The sequence below is a fragment of the Aphelocoma coerulescens genome (assembly GCF_041296385.1).
Source record: "Aphelocoma coerulescens isolate FSJ_1873_10779 chromosome Z unlocalized genomic scaffold, UR_Acoe_1.0 ChrZ, whole genome shotgun sequence".
Taxonomy (NCBI): domain Eukaryota; kingdom Metazoa; phylum Chordata; class Aves; order Passeriformes; family Corvidae; genus Aphelocoma; species Aphelocoma coerulescens.
The window spans coordinates 33,250,905-33,263,921 of NW_027184085.1; the positions used below are offsets into that span (position 1 = coordinate 33,250,905).

General features: G+C 41.8%; 1 protein-coding gene across 1 annotated transcript in view; it reads left to right on the plus strand.

The window, feature by feature from the left end:
* Window positions 1–2,701: 2,701 nt before the first annotated feature.
* Window positions 2,702–13,017, plus strand: part of ADAMTSL1 (ADAMTS like 1) — a 437,554-nt gene continuing 427,238 nt past the window's right edge. The window contains exon 1 of the mRNA XM_069002429.1: window positions 2,702–2,791. Coding sequence (XP_068858530.1) covers window positions 2,717–2,791 — 75 coding nt within the window. The 5' untranslated portion in view covers window positions 2,702–2,716. The remainder of the gene's footprint in view (window positions 2,792–13,017) is intronic.

Here is a 13,017-nt window from a genome sequence, read left to right on the forward strand (position 1 = left end):
TTGTGTAATTCTGAGAACAGTGGAGGAAAATGCCTAAAGCCTGAAGTGTTAAATTCAACATTAACGTCCCACGTGTTATGCCTGCTCAGCGGCTCTACCTGAATTTAGAGCTATAAGTCTGTGTTAAAAAATGCATTGCCATTTTAGCAGGAAATAACCAGTTTATATGGAAAAGAGAAGGAGACACAGAACAATCCTATGTTGTAGGTAATACTAAAGCAATGTTGCTGGTAGGAAAAAGTTAGATTTTCTATGGATGTGGCCTGCCTGGGGAGAAAAAATATCCTTTCTAAGCATGTTATCTTCTGGCTAATGCTGAAAATTACTTCAAAGTTGTTAACCTCTTTTTTTTTCTGAACAAGGAGAGTCATTCTCTCCCTACACATGAAGCCTTGGTATTTTCTTACTTCTTAAAAGATCTTACATTTTCCTAAGCCTTCTCAGAGCCCTGGGCTGATGTGATAGTGTGGACTTGCTGCATTGTGCCTAACAATACTGTTGTGAGTCTCACAAAAGAGTAGGAAGCATACTTCTGTAAGTACTGTTTATTTTTTTTCTGTTTAAACATATAATTTTTAAAATATCTTCAAGTCCACTTAGTTAGGAAGGCACTTTCAAAAGCCTCCCTCCCTGCCTTCCCTACTTATTAATTCATGACTCTACTGTTGTAAACACAACTATTACATAGCTATCAGACAGCAATGCTGCACTTCTAACATTGCTTATAGCTATAAATTTGGTGTGAGACTAGAGAAGTCTTACCTTTTGTATGCAAACAACACAGAATTCATAATGTAAGTAGTAGCAATTGTCAATAAAACTTTTCTTGACAATTAACATATAGCTTGGTTTTACCTGGAACCCTCAGGCCCTTCAGAGAGTTGTAAATGCCAGGAAATGTCCTTCTTATTTCTTAAAAGGTAAGCATAATGTGCAACATGAAACTTGTAAACATCTCATTCCTGACAAATTAGATATCATGTTTTGTTCAGCCAAATTGTGTTTCTTGGATCATGTGGCATTTATGGCATATTTTAGTCCACACTACTCTATACATACAGGAGCCTTAACCTCTGTAATTACATGCTGCTAAAACCAAGAACTGCACAATGTTTATGTCTTTTCTTAACCATATGTCTGTAAAAAGAAAACCAGAATTCTAGAAGTTCATCTGTCATGCATATTCATAGAGTATTCCTGGGTGTACTTGAATAATCAAGCACTTTTCAATTTAAGCTACTATGCTTCATGTAGCTGTACTTGAAACAGCATTTCTAAAATCTTAACCATAGAGTTTGTTTGTTGTATAATTAACAAGTTTTAAAGAATTATCAAATGAAAGAGGTTATAAATCTCAGCGTGAAAGAGCTGTTAGGATTTCACATGCAGATCTGAGCCACAAACCCCCAATATGCCTTCTCTTCAAAGGGCAAAGACTTTGTCAACCATGTCTGATGAAACGCATAAAAGATGGAGAGAAATGTGGCACTTAGTCCCTGCACATGCTACTTCATCAACATAGTTTTATTTAGGATTTCCATATGATTAATTTGGCTCATCACTGAGGTGCACATTTTCCAGCGATAATCCAAGTATGTAAATACATGTGCCCAGAATGCTATGGGAGCATTCAGATAGGCCCACGGTGGGAACTTTAGGGACGTGTGTAATAACAATACATTTTCTTGTGGTTTTGTAAGACTTTTATACGAGCTGCCACGGACCTTTCACAAGCATCCAACACAAATTTAGCCAGGTTCTTGTTTGATTGTCACAGCTTGCATTTTGACTGTTGGGTTAGTAGATGCTGGAGTTGCAGGTACTAGCCAAAAACTTTTAAGTGAAGGCTTAAAGGTAACTGAGAGAGCTAGCTGTAGGAAGGGGCTTTGCTCCCCTGGCTAAGCACCTGCAGCCTTTACCTCCAGGCAGATGTGGGCAGGAATAATCACAGCACTACAGCATTTCAACTTAGTATCCTGGAAATTCTCTTAGGCTTAGTAGGCAAGCACGTCAAAGAAAGCATACCAGTACACCACGGCAGGTGGGGGCCCGTCCCTGGATCTGCACACCCTGTGCCTGCATGACTGGCTATGCCTGCCTGCCTTGTGCTTGCCACAGCGTCCCACCTGTGCCAATATACCCTGTTCCTGCTTTAACCATCCAGGCCTGCATGGCCCATACCTACCTGCATACCCTATCCCTGTCTGCGTGCCCCATGGCCCCTTGCGTGCTCCATCCCCATCTGCCTCAACCTGGAACACCCATCCTTGCCTGCACGCTCTGTCTGCGTGTCCCACTGCTGCCCACACGCCCATCGCTTCCCAAACACCGAATCCTCGACCTCTCTCTCTCTGCTCCCCATCGCTGCCTGCACCTCCTGTCGCTGCCCGTGCCCTCCGTCCTCTCCTGGGAGCCCCGTCCCGAGGCCGCCCATCGCTGCCCGAGCCCCCGTGCGCACCGTCCACCCCTGCCCGCTCCCTCCGAGCCCCGGAGGACCCTTCGGGGCGGTGGCGGGCGGGGGCGGACCGTCGTGGACGGCTCCCCGCCTCCGTCCCCGCCGCCCGGCAGCGGGGGGCCGCACCCCCGCGCACCTCCCTGCCCTGCGGGGCCCGGCGGCGCCGCGCACCCCGCGCCGCTCGCAGAGGCGCGCAGGGGCGGCCCGAGGCAGGCGGAGCGGCGGCTCCGCTGGACCACGGCGGAGCGCCGCGGGAGCACGATGGCCGCGGGGCAGTGCCGGGGCACTGCCACCTCCCCGCTCGCCCTGGCCATGGGGCTCCTCGCCGTCGCACAGGTAAGGGGGCCCGCGGGTCGCCCGCCTCTCCGGGACGCGGCTTCCCCGCTCCGCTGGGGCGGCGAGAGGTCCGCACCTGTGGCTGCCGCGGTGCTCCGGGCTGGGGCAGCGCTGCCGCCGTCGGCTCCTCCTCGGCCGGCAGGTAGCTGCCGCGGCTGCCCGCAGCCCGCACGGCGGGCGGGCGGCAGGCTCTGCGGCTGGCTGCTGGGGGGTTTGCCGAGCGGACGTCTCCGTGAGCTCTCTGGAAGGGAGGATGGAAGGGTCGTTATTATAAAAGTTACGATATTGCTGAGTGTCGGGCGTGAGGTTCCCAGCCTGCTTCATTGCGGGGAAATATTCTCCAAGATGCAGAGAAACTTGGGAGAGTCCCCGCCTGCGTTTCTCACACGGGTATGTCTTTCTGGAAGTGGAGAGCCGAGCCGGGGCCGTGTCAGTGCGTTTCCCTTGGGTGTAATTTAAATCCTCTAACATGCTTTACAGGTAGTTGGGTTTGCTTAGTCATCAATTTGCTATTGCCCAGCTTTTATTTCAGACTTTAGCCAAATAAAATAATGATAATAAAAAAAAAATCTCACTGAGGATGCACCAGTCACCCCTCTGGAGACAATATATGAACTCACTTTCCGCTTTGTGCCTTAAAGAAAAGAAGGTGTAAACGTGACTCTCTTAAATTGTTTCCATTTGGTTTTGTACTTAAATTTCAAAGATGAATTTTAAATAAGTAATAGCACAGTTCAGTAATGATGGTATTTTTCTATTTAGGGCAATGTTGTAAATCTCTCAAAAAAACAACAAGCAGCACCTTAATTTAAAAAAACAAAAAAAGTACAGGGTCACTTGAAATAAACTTAGAAACATAATTCTATGTATATGCATTTTTGGTCTCCTCCTGTGCTTCTGACATGTATTTTCTCCTCCCTTGAACCTCTGTAGTAATTGTACATCCATGAGCAGGTTAGCCTACTCATCTGAGTAAAGCTTTTAGTTTTGGTAGAGAAACTTCTGTGCTTTAGATTGCTTTGCTTTCTGTTATTGCACCACTTTGGATCCCATGCAAAGAAGTTACTCAAGAGCACAGTGGAGTGCCATGAGGGATGAAGTGTGATGCCAGCCTGCACCTGAAGGCATGTGGCCAGGACTGGATCAGGACTATGTCACTGGAAAAGTTGTTGAGAAAAGGTTGCAGGTCACTTTGGTATCACTAGTATCCTCAGGACGCCCAGACTGGCCCTTGGAGACCAGTTTCTATTGGGATCTGCTGTCTGTTCTGATAAAGGCCACTAGAATTGTAATAGCTCTGATGCTGCAATGGAAACCTCATCTGCCACATCCTTTAATCCTGCCACCAGGTCTGTTCCCAGGACTGAGATCTAGCTGATCTCCCCTGGCCCTCTGCTCTATCCCTGCTTATCCTGGCCCTCTGCACCTGCTTTCCCTTTTCCTTGCAAGCAGTTCTGCTTTGTGGGGAATGAAAATATTGCTTATTTATTTTTTACATGCAAATACAGACTATTCAGGCCTACATTTGAAAATTGTGGAGTGAGAGATGCAGTACAGTGGCTTGGGAGCTGAAAAAGGCAGTTTAGTTTCCCTTAGCTTTTATGTTAGATACTTAAAAGAATTTCATTTTACAGTTACTGAGGTAGTGTTACTCTTGAAATAGCAGTTTGGCACTGCCTTCTGCCTCTAGTCTCAAATTTACACACAGATAGTGTGAATGAAATCAGTTGTCCTCATGGACAGCATTTCCTAGGGCCAAGAACGTAATCGGCTTGGGAAACCTCCTGTTTTTTTTCTTGCATTTGTAATATGAGATAGTGGAATAAGTGGGGATTAAAGTTACGCTTTACTGAGCAGTAACAGGTTATATGTATGTATCACAACGAAGATATATATATATATAGATAGATAGATAGATATAAATATATGTAAACAAACTGCAATTCTGTAATACTGCATTTATTAACCTAAAATTTAGATTAAATTAAGGTGAAAAATTATTCTTCTCATTTACTAAGTATGACTATATTTTTAGGCTTTGGATGATATTTCTGTGCTGTATTATCATAGAATGGTTTGGATTGGAAGGGACCTTAAATATCATCTGGTTCCAAATTCCCTGACATGGGTGGGGACACCTTCCATCAGGCTAGGTTGCTCAAAGCCCCATCCAGCCTGACTCTGAACATTGCCAGGTATGGGACAAAAGAGCATGCTAAATCCCCCCTTTTTTTTTTAGAATAAATAAACTGAGTCTTCAAATCATGTGTTGTTGTTAATACTATTTTAATTACTATTTTAAATAGTTATTACTATTTTAAACCTAAGCCAAATTGGGTCTTTTCACTAGTGATAAATGGGATCTAATAATAATTGAAGGTCTGAACTATTTTATGAGCTATATTTTGGAATTAAGTACAAATTTTCTTGGGTTGACTTGTAGTCCTACTGCATTTTTAGTTCAGTGTTTCTGTGGAATTTCAATTTCCTCTTAATTTTTTCCATCATTTTTAATGGCTACCACAATTTTATTTTATTTTTTTTATAATTTTGTTCTCCTTTGGGTCTATAAACTAATATATTGGGTTTTAGTGGAACTTCTCTTACTAGAGTGATTCTTCTTGCAGGAATTTTACAAATTCAAAAAATACGAGAGTGATTATAGTGGATACCTCAACAGAAGAATGTAAACCAGCTTCTTAAGTTGCATTATAGATAATAGTTATTGTAGTAGATGCAGTTCTTAGCTCTGCTTAAAACTTCATACATGAGCTTCGTGGATAAGTGCAGGCATTTTCACATGTGTTTTATGGGCTGACGGGACATGAGCAGGTTTAGATCTGGAAGGGATGCAAGCAAATGTTGGCCATTGGTAAACAGATTTTGCATGGTGGTCATTGTATTCTTAGACTGTTTGAGCCTCATATTTGCTATATGCTGTTCCATTTTGTATTTAAATTGTTGTGCTTGCTCCAGTATACCCCTTTTATGTCCACAACACAGGGTGGAAGGAAGTGAAGTGGTGGTGTTTTGTGTATCAGTAGTCATATGGAGAAGAGAGCATCTTTTTAGAATACTTGCATGCAGTGACATAATAATAAATTATGTTAAGCACCTACCTTTATCCATCCCCAGCAAAATACTTACCAAGTGAAAATCCACTGAGTTTTGTTCTGTTGTCCAGAGAAGACTATAACTTCCTCTTCTATGGACTGAAGTTGAAAATAAAGCCAGTCAAAGATACTGAAAATACAAATACATTCCCTACATTTGAAAACTGACCATATTATAGTGAGAAGGTCAGCATGCTTCAATCAGGAGTTATTTCAGATAAGACTGCAGGAAAAATATGGGATAAGAACAAAATATTAGGATATGAGTACTGTTATTTATGTGGTCAATTAGTCAGCCAGTACTGAAATATCATCATGCCCCTACTTGCTTTATGTAGAATTGTCTTGAAAGCAGTTTTACCCATCAAAACAATTTTGTAGTGTGTTTTTTATAAATCTTGAAAGCATTGTGATCAAAATTACATTGATGAACCTAATAATGGCTGGCAATGTTAAGTTTGAGCAAACTCAAAAGCAGTTTCATCTTGTTGTGGAAGGTTTAAATAAACGTCTGCTACTTTAATGACTGGAGCTTTCTTTTGAGCTTTGTAATAGATCAAATGGCTTCTTGGTTATATTGTCCACTCGAGTCAAAACATCACAGGAAAGTATATTTTTTTTACATCATCATTTGACGCATTGAAGTTCCTTTGTTTCACCCTCCTCTTCTAATTATAATCACAGAATCATAGGCTGGATAAGGTTGGCGGAGACCTCTAGACATCATCCTGTCCAATCCCCCCAGTCAAACAGGGTCCCCTAGAGCCTGTTGCCCAGGATCATGTCCAGGCAGCTTTTGACTGTCTTCCAGGAAGGGGACTCCACCACCTCTCTGGGAAACCTGTTCCATGGCTCACCCTCAGAGTGTCCTGATGGCCAGAGGGAACCTCCTGTGTTGCAGTCTGCAACCATTGCCTCTTACTCTGTTGCTGGGCGCCACTGAAAAGAGCCTGTCTGTCTTCTTTGCACCTTCCCTTCAGTTCCTCATATACATTTATGAGAACTCCCCAAGCCTGCTTTTCTCCAGGCTGCACAGTCCCTCTCAGTCTGTCAGTCCAGTCCCCCCATCACTGTTGTGGCCATTTGTTGGACTCCTCTAGTATGTCAATCTCTCTGTTGTGCTGTGTCCCAAGACAGCTGGAGAGCCTAGAACTGGATGCAAGTCTCCAGGCATGGCCTCATCAGTGCTGAGTTGAAGGGAAGGATTGAACTGCTGATAGTCATTTGATCAGTGCAGCCCAGGATAGCATTTGCCTTCTCTACTACAAGGGAACATTGCTGGCTCATGGTCAGTTTTGTGTCTACCAGCTCTGACTCTGTCCAGTCTTTTCCTGCAGAGCTGCTCTTTACTTACAAGTTGGTGAAGAGAGGACTGTGGGCTAGCTTTTTACCATGGTGGGCTAACTTCAACCTGTTGTACACCTGGCTTCAACCAAATGTTTTTAGGAAAGTTTAATGAAAAACTGTAGAACCATTTCTGAGAATTCAGGTGTATGGGAGAAAATTTAATTTAAAGCAGTTCTTATGACCTTTCTTTCATGAAAACGTTAAGTCCCCTTAGTTTCTTTGTGAGGAAGGGTTAAATATATAGCAAGAGAAAGGCCTTGCACTGGCAATGTCGATTGCTAAAATTATGGAAGTGAGAATAAGTTTTCTTAAGTTACAGGTCTCTGAGCATTTGTAGCCTGCAGCTCACTAGAGATTTAAGCCGTCAGCATTTTCACACGTTTTCATAGGCCATATGTGAATATGTGCATATGTCAGGGAAAGAAGCAGTACTTCCTCTTCTCCTGTTGCACCAAAGTCAGATTATTCACACATGCTATTACGTCTGGATCCTACAACAGTCATGTTTTCATCTTGACATGTACAAAGGTAGGGTGAATTAAGGGTTTTTGAATTCTAACTGCAGATTAAAAAGGAGCTACAACAGGTTCCGAGATAAATAGAGGAGATGGGAATATTTTAGCACTGGTTTGATTGTACAGTTTCTGACAAGATCTCTGAAAATATTAGTGGTTGCTTTCATGTATGACCCCAATAAACCCCTCTTCTGTAATTGCTTTTACCTCCTGAAGATGAAGGGAAATGAGGAAATCCAACTATATTTCTGTGGCATCTATCTGATTTGAAATTTTATCTCTTTCCTCATTTAATTATGAATGCTGAATTTCACAGGCTTAAAAATACTGCCCTTTTCATGAATGTTTCCTGCAATGATTGGGTTGATAATGCCATCATACAATTACAAAGTAAAGACAGGGAATATTCTGTGATCATTAATGAGTGATAGCAGAATTGTTTGATTAATATATTCTTCAGAAAGTGGCCGTATAATTTTTGATGATATGGATTAGATTGCTAGTGTCATGTTGTAGTTTCATACCATCATAACTTGCTTCTCTTAGAAGAGAAACATAAAATGCATCTCTGTTCTTGGGGTAGAAGTTCACATTGGGTACACAAAGGGAACACTACTAGAGCTTTATGGGAACAACAGAGGATGTAAATTATTGCTGCTATTTTTTCCCAAGGATTAAGGAATTCTGTGTGGCTATCAGATAGGCCTGTGTTTTGTATCAGGATTTTTGAAAGTCTTGGTTAGAAAATGTATGTTTTCCTTTGGCCTTTCTTAGACTTTCACTTAACATGCAAAGGAAAACAAAGTCATTTTTCATTGCAATCCAGACTTCAGTAATTTTACTTTTCAGTGTCCTTCCTTTTTTTTTTTTTTTTTGTTTGTTTGTTTGGGGTTTTTGGGGGGGGGTGGGGTATTTTTTGTTTCTTTACTCTGTTTTTGTTTTAGTTTTGTTTTTTCATTAAAAAAACACAATAAAATCTGCCTTGCCTGTGATCTAGAAGATCATGAAATGTGATGAAGTCTTCTGTTGGGGTGATGTATGGTGAAGAGACTAGGAAGTCATTAGCTGGATTTTGCACCACAGCGTTCCTTGTATGCTTCTGCTCCTGTATTTTAAATCATCCTGTAATAGCTCAAGTACATGTGTACATGTTGCCATTGTGCATCTTAAGGCACTTTGCACTCTGAAACTGCAGTTCTGTCCCAGCTGCAAGCAAGATGTTTCTGTTACAGTAAGCAATGTAATAGCAATGTAACATGTAGTTTACAAGACTTGGTGAATAATGCCATGTGCATCTGAGTCATGCCCCTATTAAATTTAATTAAACTCTTTACACCCTTTTCAGTCTTAAGGGTATATTTTTTATGCCTTTTGAGAGAAATGTGCAGTCAGCATAATTGTTGAACATGTATGTGCAAGGAAAGCTACCAAGAGAGGGAGAAGTGGAAAGCAAAGAGGCAATTCCAGGCCTTTTGGAAAGACATCTATTGGAGCTGCTGAAGTTATCTTAGAATACATTCTGGGATAGCTAGGTCACTGTTGTTGTTTGACACACAGTTGCATTTCTAGAAGTGGAAAAAGAAAAGAGAAAAGAAGATGCTGTATCACTTGGAATGAACACATAGGTGAAATCATGTTATAACAATGAATTCTGCTAAGCAGAAAGCCTGTTTTTTTCGGCATGTTCTACTGAGTGGACAAAAGCTACATGTTTTATGTGCTGCTTGCATGCCAGTTCAAGACTGGTGTGGGAATGGAGGACTGTCTAGCAGGACTGTCTCATCTTGGCAAATAACATCCATCAGAGGAATTAAACAAAGCCTATTCTTGCATCCATGCTTCAAATTTTTCATAGTTCTATATGGCTAGATGCCATAAATAATGACTGCATTACATCAGTCCCAGATATGGCTTGTGGAGTGGTGTTTGATACTGCTACTTTCCACTCGACCAAGTTTTTCCAGAATTTTCATCTGTGCATATATATATTTTTTTTAAACTGACCCCATATATGTGTATTCTTCCAATAAAGCATTTAATAATGGAAGAGTGGATTTGTACAAAACTGCCTGTAATTGTTTCATTTAGTTTTGTTTTGACTTGCAGATTCAAGAGGCTTATGAATTGCATTAAATAGACAGATCTGCTTGTGGATTTTGACATCGTTATAATAATAATAATAATGCCACAGTCAGTGTAACTCAGGTGGCTGTATAAACCATTTTTTCCTTGCACTGCAAATTTTTGGATTCTGAGAAGAGTTGATATGAAGGGAACACTTTATGTATAAAAGTGACACTACTGAGTAATATAATAGCCAAACACTAGTCCTGTGTAGCTACATTTTTTATTTGATTTTATTTTATTTCTCTCAGTGGTTTTTTTTAGAGGAAATAGAGGGTAGCCATACACATCCTGATCTACACTAACTCCCAAAGAAATGAGTGAGCTGAGATGGTCAACCCTTTCGAAATTCCATGGGCTTGCCTACCTTGGGGTAGAACAGTGGAAATGAAGAAGGAAAGATTTTTTTTTTTTAACAGATGACTTACATTTCAAGAGTAAATGAGCATAGTGAAACACGAACGATATCATTTGGGGTTTTGAGTCAAAGACCAGGAAATGGCCTTACTTTGCATTGTTTTATTTATTCAATTTTCCTGATGTACATCTACTTGAAACAGTGTGGTTGTGGAACATACATACCTTCAATGGCAAATTTTAAACATACCTGCCCTGGGTAAATCATAGTGCATCTGTAGTGTAGAAAGGATTTATTATTTGATGACTGTCTTGTTCAAGGAAGTTGAGCATAGGGGTTACCCGAGTGCCATTAATTTCTGATATAATTTGGAAAGCTAACTTAAACTTCTAACTGCAGTAACAGAGGAATCTGCTGGACACTGAACAGCCATGCAGTGAAGAATGTTTTTGTCTGCTAGAAAAATTACATTAGGGGAAAAAAAACAGGAAAACTTGATGCTTGGTTGCTGTTCAGAGGAAGAAGTACAGCAGAATTCATCAGACAGGAAGTAGTTTCTGCACTTCCCTTGACTGACGGACCTGTGTCAGTCAGGGGACAGCAAGATTAAAAGAGATGTGCTTAATATTTCAGATACATAAAAATAAAATACTCATAAAGTTCAAGGCAAGATGAAAACATGGAACGAGGCTAAGTATAAAGCTGCTCCCTGGGCTTTTTATAAACGTATATTTAGAGAACTGTCAGGCTCCTATAATAACCTAATGGGATTTTCACTATAATAGAATATGTTCTGAAACAGTGACCATAGTTAGGGAAGAAAGTTGACAAATCACAGGGCTACTGTGAACGTATAATACACTAAGCTCAATAGTTTGTCAACCTATTTACAAAACCCCATAGTTAAGTAGATTGTTAGTCTGCAGTACGTATAATCAAAAAGTACTTAATCATGTAATGATTGATTTTGGAGTGTTTAGGCTTGTTTTTTTGTTTGTTTGTTTGTTTTTAAAGAGTTCTTTTGATTTGCATCTGATGAAACTAACCTTAGAATGCATTTCTTATTCCTGTGATCAAATTGTATCCAACATTCAGCAAATTAATTTCAGTTAAAAAAGAAGGCATGGAAAAGTTTATTTTTTCATTTATTTTGTTCTCTTCTACTCTCTGAAAGGATTTAATCTGTCCCACAGGAAAAAAAGAAAGCTTTTTTTTTTCCTGAGCAGAAAAAAATTTGCTGGAATATAATTTTCAATTATACTTAATAGTCAGTTACAAAGATGTCCCTTTGATCATGCAGCTGAAATTTGGGGTTTGTATGTTTCCTTCCTATTGCAAATTTTGCAGTCATGTCCTTCTGTTGACTGCATTTGTAGCAGTGGTGGATAAGGGAAGAGGGACTGGTATCATCTGCTTGGACTTCCGCAAAGCATTTGACACTGTTGTGCACAACATCCTTGTGTCTAAAATGGAGAGACAAGAATTTGATGGATAGACCACTCATTGGGTAACAAGTTGGCTGGATGGTTACATTCGTAGCATCACAGAATCACTGAGTTTGGAAAACACCTCCAAGGACATAAAATCCAGTTTTTGACTGATGACACCTTATTAACTAGTCCCTGGCACTAAATCCACATCCAGTCATTTCTTGAATACCTCCTGGGATGGTTACTCCACCATTGACAACCCTTTCCATGAAGAAATTCTTCCTGGTGTCCAACCTGAACCCTCCTCTGGAGCAGCTTGAGGCCATTTCCTCTTGTCCTATCACTGGCTGTCTGGGAGAAGAGGCTGACCCCCCCCCCCCCCCCCCCACCTGGCTACAGCCTCCTCTTGGGTAGTTGTAGAGAGCAATACAGATTCCCCTCAGTTTCCTTTCTGTCCAGGCTGAACAACCCCTGCTCCCTCTGCTGCTCCTCACAGAACTTACTCTCTAGGCCCATCACCAGCTTTGTTGCCGTGCTCTGGACACTCTCCAGAACTGCCTCAAAGATCAAAGCCTTTGGGTGGACACCGGTAATGTGGCATTCCTTGGGGGTCAGTACCGGGACCACTGTTATTTAACAGCTTTATTGGGGACTTAGATGTTGGTGCTAGTTGGTACTGTGAACAAGTCCACAGATGAAACTAGGCTGTGTGGTGCAGCTGACACGCTGGAGGACGAGGGGGACAGGCCTGAGAGGTGAGTCTGTGCAAACCGCATGAAGTTCAGCACAGCCAAGTACAGGGTCCTGCACCTGGGTTGGAGCGGTCTCATCCCTAGGTACAGGCTTGACAAGAATGGATTAAGAGCAGGCCTGAGAAAAAGGACTTGGCAGTACTGGTGGATGAGAAATTGATTATTACCCAGCAACGTGTTCGGACAGCCCAGAAAGCCAGACATATCCAGGGCTACATCAAAATCAGGGTGACCAGCAGCTCAAGGGAGGGGATTCCTCCCCTCTGCTCTTGTGAGATCCCACCTGTAGTGCCCTCAGCCCAGGCCTTGAACACGGGAAAAACATGGACCTGTTGCAACAGGCCCAGAAAAGGGCCACAAAGATAGGGCTGGAGAATCTCTGCTGTAAAGACAGGCTAAAGGAGTTTGGATTGTTCAGGCTGGAGAAGGGAGGCTCTGTGGAGACTGTAATAGCAGCCTTCCAGTACCTGTAGGATGCTTACAGAAGGCTGGAGAGAGATGTAATGAAAGAATTCTTATGCAGGTAATTACCGGGGGAGGCAGGAATCCCAAACCGTTGATGTAATTTGTGTATTTCTTCTTCTAAG